General features: G+C 43.1%; 1 protein-coding gene across 4 annotated transcripts in view; it reads right to left on the bottom strand.

The window, feature by feature from the left end:
* The window catches only part of FAM193A (family with sequence similarity 193 member A), a 166187-nt gene extending 153812 nt beyond the window's left edge, over positions 1-12375 (bottom strand). For 3 of the 4 annotated variants that reach the window (XM_072737702.1, XM_072737700.1, XM_072737701.1), the window contains exon 1: positions 11893-12247. In XM_072737702.1, the coding sequence (XP_072593803.1) occupies positions 11893-12126 (234 nt within the window). In that variant the 5' untranslated portion in view covers positions 12127-12247. Of the gene's footprint in view, positions 1-11892 lie in introns of all 4 variants that reach the window. The other variant, XM_072737703.1, reaches the window with a different exon arrangement.
* Between the last annotated feature and the right edge of the window lie 485 nt (positions 12376-12860).

The following is a 12860-nucleotide window of genomic DNA, read 5'->3' on the forward strand; positions in this document are numbered from 1 at the left end:
ACTTCTCACTCAGTTTCATGATGTACTCAAAATATTTAAGGGTAAGGGGATCCCTTGGTGGCTCAGCGGTTTGGCGCCTGCCTTTGGCCCAGGGCGTGATCCTGGAGTCCCGGGATTGAGTCCTGAATCGGGCTCCCTGCATGGAGCCTGCTTCTCCCTCTGCCTGTGTCTCTGCCTCTCTCTGTCTCTCATGAATAAATAAATAAAATCTTTAAAAAATATATATTTAAGGGTTAAATGTTGGGGCGCCTGGATAGCTCAGTAGAGTAAGCAACTCTTGATCTTAGGGTTTAAGCCCCACACTGGCTGTAGAGATTAGTTTAAAATAAAATCTTAAAAAGAGAGAGAGAGAGAGAAAGGTCCTTTGCATTCTATGAAAATATATGGAAAAAAGTCAATTTCCACAGGAAATGTGATAATTCAATGCCACATATGTTCTTGGGATTACTCTAAGAGGGTGAGAAAATAAAATTGATTTCTACAGTAAAAATATAAATACATACATACATACATACATACATAAATGCTTTGTAGGTTCATGAGATACATATTATTTGATCCCAACTCATACTGGTTAAAGTCTCTCTAAAGACAGTTTGTGTCTCCATGATAGTGTATTCCAACAAATGAGTTCAGAAAGCCTACAGGGTCAAGAGTCCAATAAAGAAAGCTATACAATGCACAGAAGCAACTCATACTAGCACCAAATATATATTCTACTAGTAACTAGGTCAGGAAAAAAAAGGCCTCAAATTAATAAACATATTTCACATATACCTCATAATTAAAGGTAAAAATATGAATATAAACAATGAAAATTAATCAAGCAACTATCGGTAAAAAACACACTTCAAATATAATTATATAGATAAGTTAAAATTAAATAGAAAAGATATACCATGCAAATAGTAATGAAAAGAAAGCTAGAGTGGTTATGTTAGTATCAGATAAAGTAGAGCCAAGAAAACCATCAGACGGGACGCCTGGGTGGCTCAGCAGTTGGGCATCTGCCTCCAGCTCAGGTCATGATCCTGGAATCCGGGGACTGAGTCCCACATCGGGCTCCCTGCATAGGGCCTGCTTCTCCCTCTGCCTGTGTCTCTGCCTCTCTCTTTCTCTGTGTCTCTCATGAATAAATAGATAAATCTTTTAAAAAATAAATAAAAGGGCCATTTCACCAAGACAACATAACAATCCCAAATGTATATATATATGCACCAAAAAACAGAGCTCCAAAATACATGAAGCAAAAATGAAACAAACTCTTAGAAATCAAGAAATCCACAACTTGGGGCAGCCCCAGTGGCGCAGTGGTTTAGCGCCACTTTCAGCCCAGGGTGTGATCCTGAAGTCCTGGGATGGAGTCCCACGTCAGGCTCCTTGCATGGAGCCTGCTTCTCTCTCTACCTGTGTCTCTGCCTCTCTATGAACAAATAAATAAATAAAATCTTAAAAAAAAAAAAAAAAAGAAATCCACAACTTTAATCAGATTCCAACACAACTCAGCAACTAAGTACCAGGAAACAAAAAATCAGCAAGAATATAAAAGAATTCAAGAAATCATCACTGACTGGAACTAAAAGGCATTCAGAAAACACTCCACTCAATAAAAGCAGAATATATTTATGTGTATAAGCAAAACTCACCAAGATCAATCATAAAATCTTAATCTTTTTTTCTTTTAAGAATTAAAATCACACAAAGCATGTTTCCTGATCATACTGGAATGAGACTAGAACTCAGTAACAGAACGGTAACAGGAAAATAAACGTTCTTCTAAATAACCTGTGAGTCAAGGAGGAAATTCAAGAAAAATCAGAAAATAATCTAAATTGAATTAAAATGAAAGTACAACATACCAAAATTTGTGAGATACAGCAAAAGTCTGGCTTAAAGCACTATATACATATGTTAGAGAAAAGAAGAATGGTCTCAAATCAATAATCTAAGCCTCTGGGGGCACCTCGGGGGCCTCAGTGGTTGAGCATCTGCCTTCAGCTCAGGTCATGATCCCAGGGTCCTGAGATCAAGTCCCACATCAGGCTCCCCACAGGGAGCCTGCTTCTCCCTCTGCCTAGGTCTCTGCCCCTCTCTCTGTGTCTTTCACGAATAAATAAATAAAATCTTTTAAAAAAATAATCTAAGCTTCTAAGGAATTAAAGAAAGAAAAATCGAAATAAGCCCAAAGCAAGTAATAAAGCAGAACCAAAAAATAAAAAAAATAAAAATAAAAACCAGAAAACAGAAAAATAAAGGGAAAAAAATCAATAAAACAAAAAGCTGGTTCTTCAAAAAGATTAAAAACTTGAGGAACCATACAGCCACTCTGGAAAGCAGTACAGAGATTCCTCAAAAAAATGAAAATAGAGCTACCCTAAGACTCAGGAATTGTACTCCTGGGCCTTTACCCAAAGATACAAATGTAGTGATCCGAAGGGGTACCTGCACCCCAAGGTTTACAGCAACAACATCCACAATAGCCAAACTATGGAAAGAGCTCAGATGTCCGTCGACAGATGAATGAATAAAGAATATGTAGTATATACAGACAATGGAATATTACTCAGTCATCAAAAAAAGGAGGAAATATGGGCAGCTCCGGTGGCACAGCGGTTTAGCGCTGCCTGCAGCCCAGGGTGTGATCCTGGAGACCCGGGATGGAGTCCCGTCGGGCTTCCTGCATGGAGCCTGCTTCTCCTTCTGCCTGTGTCTCTGCCTCTCTCTCACTCTCTCTGAATAAATAAATAAATAAATAAATCTTTAAAAAAAAAGGGGGGGGGAGGAAATCTTACCATTTACAATGATGGAACTAGAGGGTATTATGCTAAGCAAATAAGTCAGTCAGAGAAAGGGAATTATCATATGATTTCACTCATATGTGGAATTTAAGAAACAAAACAGGATCATAGAAGGGAGGGAAAAATAAGATGAAATCAAAGAGGAAGACAAACCCTAAGAGATTCTTAATCATAGGAGACAAACTGAGGGTTGCTAGAGGTGAGGGGGTGGGGGAGACAGGGCTATTGGGTGATGGGCATTAAGGAGGGCACGTGATATAATGGGCACCGGATGTTACATGCAACTGATCAATCACTGAACTCTACCTCTGAAACTAATAACCACTACATGTTAATTAATTGAATTTAAATAAAATTAAATTAAAAAAAAAACACTTGGGGATCCCTGGCTGGCTCAGCGGTTTGGCGCAAGCCTTTGGCCCAGGGCACGATCCTGGGGTCCCGGGATCGAGTCCCACGTCGGGCTCCCGGCATGGAGCCTGCTTCTCCCTCTGCCTGTGTCTCTGCCTCTCTCTCTCTATCGTGAATTAAAAAAAAAAAAAAAAAAAAAAAAACACTTGAGGAACCTCTAAAGACTGTCAGGAAAAAAAGAATCATCATAATATTAAGAATGAAAGAAATCATTCCCCCCTGTGGGGGGGCGGTGCGCCTGAGTGGCTCAGTTGGTTGAGTGTCTGCCTTCCGCTCAGGTCATGATCCCAGGGTTCTGGGATCCAGCTCCATGTCAGGCTCTCTGCTTGGCAGGGACCCTGCTTCTTCCTTTCCCTTCGACTGCTACTCCCCTTGCTTGTATGCTCACACTCGCCCTCTCTCTGTCAAATGGGTAGAATCTTAAAAAAAAAAAAAAAAAAAAAAAAGAGTAAAAGAGGGGGCATCACTGCAGACCCCCAGACACATTACATATTATAGTAGAATACTAAGACAACTCTACACACTTAAATTCAACAACTTAGAGGAAATCGACCAATTCTTTGAAAAGCACACACTATAACAGAGAGAAAGGACCACTTCCCTAAGTTACTTAATGAGGCCGACATGATGCTGATACCAAATCTGGCCAAGAACAATAGTACAAGAAAACTACTGACAGAGTTCAAGAAAACAGATACAATAAAGCTCAACAAAATACTACTAAATTCAAAATACTACTAAATTCAACTGAAAAAGTAATATACCATGACCAAGCAGGGTTCATTCCAGGAAAGCAAAGCTGGTTCAATAGTCAAAAATCATTAAGGTGATCTACCACATTAACAGTCTAATAAGGAAAAACTACATGATCACATCAATTTGATTCAAAAAAGCATTTGATAAAATCCAACATCCACTAATAAGACTCTCAGGCAACTAGAAGTAGAAAGGAATTTCCTCAGCCTAATAATGAACATCAACAAAAATCTACAGGAGACATACTTTATGGTGAAATACTGAATGCTTTCAATCTAAAATCAGAACAAGGAAATTGTAGTACAAGTCCTAGCCAGTGCAATAAAGAAAAAGTGTATGGAATGGAAAACAAGAAAAAAATCACTACCCAGACACCATGATTGTCTATACAGAAAATTCCAATGAATCCACCCCAAAGTTCCCAGAATACGATTTTAGCAAGATCAAAGGACAGAAGATAAACACAAAAAAATTAATTAATTTCTCTATACTAGTTATACATAAGTAAAACAAATTTTTCAAAAGCACATTTAGAAAGTTGGCAAAAATGTATTACTTATATATAAATCTAACAAAACATGTACAGACTCTATCTGTTGGAAACTACAAAACACCAACGAAAGGAATCAAACACAAATTAAATGTCAATTATATCTCAATAAAAAAAAACAAAATCAAAGATCACCAAATAGAGATGCATACCATGTTCACAAATTGTAAGACTCAAAATAATAAATGTGTCAATTCTCCATCAAACTGATCTATGGATTTAGGGCTATTCCATTCAAATCCCAGAAGCATTATTTGTAAATACAGGCAAGCTGATTCTAAAATGTATGGAAAGCAAAACAACTAAATAGTCAAATTTTTTTTCTTTAAAGTTGGAGAAATAAAAAAAAAAATAAAGTTGGAGAAATCACCTTGCTCAATTTTAAGACTTGCAATAATTAAGACATGAGGTATAGGCAACGAAATAGACCTATAAATCAATGGAACAGAAGAGAGAGTACAGAAATAACCCACTTAAATAAGGCCAACTAATTTCTAACACAGGTGAAAAGTCAATTCAATGGAGAAAGGATATCCTTTCAACAAAAGGGCCTGGAACAACCTGACACCCATATGCCCAAAAACAAAACAAAAAACAAACTAAAAAAAATCCCTATCTGAATATGATACCTTATATATAATTAACTCAAAATGAATCACAGATCTAAATGTAAAACTATGAAACTTCCAGAAGAAAACAAGAGGAGAAAAAAATCTTTATAATCTGAGGTTTTACAAAACAGAGTTCTTAGATATGACACCAAAAATTGTGATTCATAAAAGAAAAAAGCTGAACTTCATCAAAATTAATTTTTTTCCTTGAAAGAAATAAAAACAATTAATAGAATAAAAATACAAGATACAGACTGAAAAAAAAAAAAAGTTTGGGGCAGCCCGGGTGGCTCAACGGTTTAGTGCCGTCTTCAGCCCAGGGCGTGATCCTGGAGACCCAGGATCGAATCCCATGTTGGGCTCCCTGCATGGAGCCTGCTTCTCCTTCTACCTGTGTCTCTGCCTCTCTCTCCTCTCTGTGTTTCTCATGAATAAATAAATAAAATCTTTAAAAAAAAAAAAAAAAAGGTTTGCGAATTACAAATCCACCCTAAGATTCCTATCAGAATTATAAACTATAAAAATTCAAAAGTAAGGAAATAACCCAATTAAAAATACGCAAAGTCTGAATAAATACTTCACCCAAGAGAATACAAGAATGGCAAACACATGAAAAGCGTTCAGTATCAGTAGTCATTAGGGAAATGCAAATTAAAACCACACCACACCTATTAAAATGCTTAAAATAAAAACTACTGACAATATCAAGTGCTACCAAGGATGCCGAGTAACTGGAACTCTCATACATTGCTGGCAGAAGTTGAAAGAATAGGTAAGGCCACTCTGAAAATAGTTGGGCAGTTTCTTATATTACCATATGACAGGGGGAGCCTGGGTGGCTCAGTGGGTGAAGCATCTGCCTTGGGCTCAAGGTCACCATCTCAGGGTCCCTAAATGGAGCCCGAGTCAGGCTCCCTGCTTAGCGGGGAGTCTGCTTCTCTCTCTCCATCTGCCTCTCCTCTCTGTTCTCTCTCTCAAATAAATAAAATCTTTAAAAATATATATATTACCATATTACCCAGCACCCACACCTTAGTAAATATGAAAACACTAGAAAAATGAAAATTTACTTCCATACAAAAAACCTGTACACAAATATAGCAGCTCTATTTATTTTCACAAAAACCTGGAAAGAACCTCAACATCCACCATGGGGAAAATGGATAAACTGTGGTACATCCATATAATGGACTACTACTCAGCAGTAAAAAGGAACAATTCAGATGAGTCTCAAAGTTGTTAGGCATGCTGAGTGAAATAAACCAGTCTCAATAAGTTACATACTATATGATTCCATTTAAATGACTTCTCCAAAAGATAAAATCATAGTAACAAAGTACTGGCTGCCAAGAGTTTAGGGGTGGGAGAGAGTGTGATATCACAGGGATTCCATGAGGGAGCTTTTGTGGGTAATGAAACCATTCTGTATCCTAACAATGATAATGGATACATTAATCTATATATGTGTTAAATCCGCCAGTACATTTTAAAACATCAATTTCACTACATGTTAATTTTTTAATTAGTATACAATAAAACCACTTAGAAAAACTGCCTGGCAGTATCTACTAAAGTCAAACTACATGTACACTTAGCAATTCCACTCCAGATATATATACAGATATACACTGGACTGAAATGAGTACTCACGGTCAACAGAAGACATGTACAGGAATGTGCATGTCAGTCATAACATAAAATAACCCATATATATATGTCCATCAATAATAGAATGAATAACTTATGGTATATTCACACAATGGAAAACCGCACGCCATGAAACACAATGATGAGCTGCTACCTCAACAACATGGCTGCATCTCAATGTTGAGCCAGAGCACTGGCAGAGTACTTTTACGTGAAATTCAAATAAAGCCAAAATGCACAAGAAGAGTTGGTGGGGATGACTGCAAAGGGGAACAAGGGAGCAGTCTAGGGTACTGGGAATATTCTTTATCTGTATTTTATATCTTGATATATTAGTTACACTGGTGTACACATACATAAAATGCTGAATCAAAGAGGTGCTCTTTGCAACTTCATCAAATTGTTAATCTTACTTAAAGCACATTAAGGTTCTAGATCTTTATTTGACATACATGCTCAGGTCATTAAGGCAAATGCGAACTAGAAAGTTATGACTGAACCTCATTTTATCACAGCAGCAATTTCTGCAACACATCCAACGTACCCCCAAATCCATAATTATACCATCTAACTATGAATATACTTGTAGGATAACCTTTAGACATTACTAACATTATCTCCTTCTTGCCACCTTTTCATCAATGAAAAGGATTCATATTGTTACAAATGCCCCCTACACCACAACAGGTTTCTCTGACTTCACAATTTTAATATCCCTGTTTGAAAATGTACTTTGATCCCTACCCCCAAATGGCTTCCTTTTATAAATCTCTAACAGCATTATAAAAATAGCTCTAAACTCCCTTTTGAGCCCTCCATGAGTGTAAATTATATGTAACTTGATATTCCAACAGCTAGTGACATGGGTCAATTTCCATAATAGAGGAATTCTGGGTTTTGCAAATAATATGTGCATGACTTAATTTTGCACACCTATTCAGGAAACAGGATTCTGATGGTGTAAATACATTTTGCATATATTGACTATTAAAAATAGAAAAAGCAAAAAAAAAAATAAAAATAAATACAAATAGAAAAAGCTCAAATCAGTTTTATTTGAAAAATGATGTGGGGCGACCACTCATTTGGTTAAGTGGCTACCTTTGGCTCGGGTCATGATCTCCAGGTCCTGGGATAGAGTCCCAAGTTAGGCTCCCTGCCCACTGGGAAGTCTGCTTCTTCCTCTTCCTCTACCTCTCCCCTCTCCCTACTCGTACTCATTCTCTCTCTCAAATAAATAAAATCTTAAAAACAAAAAGAGAAAGAAAAAAATGTTAGTAATATCAGGTTGTAAAAGTATCATTCTTTTTTTTTTTTTTTTTTTTTTTTTTGCTCTACAAGTAACACTCAATGTAGAAAAGTCTTAAAGCTTGAGGCATGTGCAGAAAGGAAAAAAAAGCCATCAGAACTTCCACCACAAAATATTTTGATGCATACCCTATCAGACTTTTCTATGCAAATATATATACACACAGATATTTTACAAAAGCGGGTCTGTACAACAAACATTTTCTATTTTGTAAGCTTCCTTCTTCACTTAATACATCACAAACGTTATGAAAATTACATTTAAAATAGAAATACATGGGACATCTGGGTGGCTCAGCAGTTGAGCATCTGCTTTCAGCTCAGGACGTGATCGAGTACCACACTGGGCTCCTTGTAGGGAGCCTGCTTCTCCCTCTATGTCTCTGCCTTTCTCTCTCCGTGTGTCTCTCATGAATGAATAAATAAAATCTTTTAAAAAAATAAAATTAAAAAAAAACATAAAAGGCATGGGGTGCCTGGGTGGCTCAGTCAGTTAAGCGTCTGCGTTTGGCTCAGGTCATGATCTTGGGGTCCTGGGATCGAGCGCCCCACATCAGGCTCCCAGCTCAGCGAGGACCCTGCTTCTCCCTCTCCCTCTGCCCCCCACCCCCACCCTAGCTTTTCCTCTATCTCTCCCTCATAAATAAATACATATTTTTTTTAAAAAAGAAATGCAAAATAGTAAGATCTAGTCACAACACCCTTCACCTACCAACTTTTCATTTCAGAGCCAACCCTTTACTAACACATCAGAGCAGACTGCAGAACAAGGCTATTAGAACAAGGCCTTATACAAGACCCATTCATGTTCACCATTCTTAACTGTACAAGGTTTTCCCATTTCACAAGCGGAAAAAGCTTGATCAAAATCATCCTGTGGCAAAATCCCCAAATAAAGTCCAACCCAGCCTCCTGGAAATTAATGACTATGCACATACACAGCACATTATGTGTTACCAGGCACTGTTTATTTAATTCTTACAATAACTCTAGGAGCTAGGTGCCACATTACTTAGGACACCAAGGCAGCGTGAGGTTTGACACCTTGCCTGAGGGGGCAGAGCCTATCCAATTTGTATCCCCCAGGTTTTGGTGGGTCAAAAACTCTATAAGCTACATGATGTTTTCCTACTGGCCTCTCAGCCCTTGCTTCTATGTAGAAGCCACCCACATGCAGAAAGGCCCTCTGCCTGAGCAGCTGCTCTGGGGAAGGCGGTCGTAGGTTTAACACTCAGGGCTATTTCCAACACACAGGACCCCTCCTGAGAATCAACACAGTGCTTCCACTCTTACTTCTCTCTCAGGCACTTTCTGGTCTGGTGACCCCACATAGAATGGAAAAGATGCACCCCTGAAGTCAATCATAAGCTTCTCCCGGAAATGGAGGGCCGGTACCCACTCCCTGTTATTTGTTGACAACAACTGTTCTGGGGTGCCTCTTCTGCAACAGACAAGATTTCCCCAAAGAGCTCACCTTCTTGGGGAAACAATCCAGAGCCTTCAGAATTACAATAAGGATTTTTATGATCAGTGTCAAGAACACTTTTAGCCCTGTCACCGTGGGTATGTTTCACAGTTACCAAAAATACTTGCAAAGAAATTTTAAAGCTCACGATAGGACTTTAAAACTTTAAAATACAGTAAAAGAGGGGATCCCTGGGTGGCTCGGCGGTTTGGCGCCTGCCTTTGGCCCAGGGCGCGATCCTGGAGCCCCGGGATCGAGCCCCACGTCGGGCTCCCAGCATAGAGCCTGCTTCTCCCTCCTCCTGTGTCTCTGCCTCTCTCTCTCTCTATGTCTATCATAAATAAATAAATCTTTAAAAAATAAAATAAAAGTAAAAGAAAGTGTTTTTCAAGGTGCAGGTCACGAATCAATGGTACACAGTAAAGTAATTCTGTGTACCACAACCACTTTATTAATGAAATGGAACAGAATTAAAAAGATTAAAAAGTACTGGAATATTATTCATTAAAATTTTCGTTGTGTAAGCAGAAGTATACTCTACAGGTCTTAGTCTTATTTCTTACAGGGGTTCATGGTCAAAAACCTTGATTCAGAAGTTTAACAGAGTAAGACAGTTCTGTCAAAAAGAATACTAGATGGGGGTGCCTGAGAGGCTCAATCGGTTAAGGGTCCAACTCTTGGTTTCCTCTCAGCTCATGATCTCATGGGCGAGGGGCTCCTGCTGGGTGTGGAGCCGGCTTGACAGTTTCTCTCCCTCTGTAGCCTGCATGTAACTCTCACTCTCTAAAAAATAAAATAATGATGATAATAATACTTGATAAACAGTTACATATGAATTTAATGTGGTTAGAATAGCCTAAAAGAAGACTATTCTACCTAAGTATTGCAAAGTAAATGGGATTTATTAAAACCCGAAACAATGGTACCACAAACTTGTTTTTACTGAATCAACATAAATGTTCTACTTTACACCAAGATACAACAAGTATCATCCACATTTTTGTAAAGGATTTGCACAGGCAGACCTTCTACCCTCACCTCCCCAGCAGCAGCAAACACTGCCCTTAATTTACAGCCCAGGATCCAAACGCCTAAACCTCATCCCTGATCCCAACAACTGTACCTTTTTCCCTGTCCAGAGTATTGGAAAGGTTAGCCTCTGGAGGCTGAAGGCCAGGATCCCAACAAAGGTAGCAATATCATCTAAAGAAAGCTCCAACAAGAGCACTTATTACTCCACTACAGCGGAGGCTGAAGGGACTTTAAACTGAAACTAAAGGACACATACGTTGCTGTATGCTCACTAACAGCAAAAGCATCAGAAAGCCACGCCGTATGCAATCGTTCCTTAACTGCTCTCACTGCATACCATTCCAACACAGTACTGAGCATCTTGCACACAATTCATGTGTCATAATCTGGCACCGCAAATGCTCCTAATGAGGCTCTCTCTTAATTGCAAAGATCTTTAAAACAACCTGATTTCAGTCGTAACCACCCAACTTTGTTAAAGTCCATGATCCTTCAGGAGCCATTGGAACGAACTGGAAATGCCTGTCAAGCGCACACCCTCGCACTACCATTGTGTCTTCTCAAGTGCTGGGACCAACCGCCTAACAAAGGTGCAGCAACCCACCACCACCGGGAGATGCAGCGTGTGCTCGCTGCTTTCGTAAACACAGAAAAAAAAAAAAAAAAAAAAAAAAAAAGTACTTTTCAAATTCCTCAAGCCCAAACACTAAATACGTGCCCGAGTCACCAGACCACCGATTACCCCTGAAAACTTTTTTAAGAAGCTGGAGGCGAAGAGCCAGGGCTCCAAGAGACTGTCAGGTAGCTTTCAAATGACCAAATCGGAGCAGAAAAAGAAAACTTCTGTGAGGGCGCTGCTCAGTCACCCCTCGCGAGGGATGGAGAAGGGAGGCACCGTGACACAACCTTTGAAAGCACGCTCGACTCCGAAGGGAAGCCCCGCTCGTCACCTGACTCCTAATTATTCTGGAATTGCACACGAGCAATTTCAAGGACGAGCTCGGCGCGGGGCGGGATGGCAGCAGCCCCGGGTCCGTGACAGCACCGCGCAGGTGGGCAGAGGCGCAGGCAGCGCGGCGCGCCGCACCCAGGAGATGCCGGCACCTGGCGCGGGCAGCCGGTCCCCCGCGCTCGCCGGCCCCGCGGGAGGGCTGTCACGGCGCCAGCGGCCCGCGGCCTCCCCGCAGCTCCCGCCCGCCCCGGCCCGGCCCGGCCCGGCCCCGCGCCCGCCCGTTACCCGCGCAGAGCCGGGCCCCCGGCGGGAGGCCAGCCGGGTCCGCCCGCCCACCCCGCCCCCGCCCCGCCGCTGCTTACCTCGAAGTAGCCTCCGGGGGCGGCGCCGCCCGCGCCCGCGCCCGCGCCGAGGGGCCCGTTGGCCGCCGCCGCGCCGCCCGGAGCCGCCAGGCCCACGGCCTGGGAGCCGCGCAGCACCGCCGCCGGGCCGGCCTTGCCGCCGCCCGCGCCGCCGTTGCCCCCGCCCGAGCCGCCGCCGCCGCCCCGCTTGTTCTTCCGGCGCTTGGCCCCGCGCTTGGCGTCGGCCGGGCTCATGGCGGGCGGGCGGGGAGAGGGCGCGGAGCGGGCGCGGGGCCGCGGGCGGCGGCGGAGGGCGGGGAAGGCGGGGAGGCTTAGGCGGCGGCAGGGCGCTCCGGCCGGCCGAGGGCGGGGGGCGCTGCGCGGGGTCGCCTGCGGGCGGGGAGGGCCAGGAGGGCCGGGCGGGCGGGAGCTGCGGGGAGGCCGCTGGGCGGGAGGAACGGCGAGTCCACCGGGCCCGGCGCCGCCGCTGACCAGAGTTAGAGTCCAATATGGCGGACACAAGGGGAAAGGGATCCCAGTTTACGTCGGGGGAGGGGGAAGGAGCGGCGGGGAGGGGGAGGGGTGTGGGCGCCCTCCCCCCCCCGCCTTACTCCGCCCTCCCGAACGCCGCTCCCCCCTCCCTCGCCCGCCCCCTCCCGCCGTTAACGAGCGCCGGCGCGCAGGGCACGCTGGGAGTTGTAGTCCACGCGCTCGCGTTGCCGCTGCAGGCACACGGCGGGATGACCACGATTCCCGTCAGGCTGCGCGCGGCCGAGTGCCCGGACGCCGCGAGGGGCTGGGCTGGGGGGGAGGGTGCCGGCTGCGCCGATGACGTCACCGACGCTGTCCGCACCGCCCGGCCACGCCCGCGCAGCTCAGCCTTCTGGGAGTTGTAGTTGGGCGGAAGGGCCGGGCCGGCGCGGGGCTCCGTCGCCCGCGGTGGACGAACTACAGGGCTGGAGCGAGGAGTTCCGCCTCTTTGACAGGCA

The sequence above is a fragment of the Vulpes vulpes genome, chromosome 14, assembly GCF_048418805.1.
Source record: "Vulpes vulpes isolate BD-2025 chromosome 14, VulVul3, whole genome shotgun sequence".
Taxonomy (NCBI): domain Eukaryota; kingdom Metazoa; phylum Chordata; class Mammalia; order Carnivora; family Canidae; genus Vulpes; species Vulpes vulpes.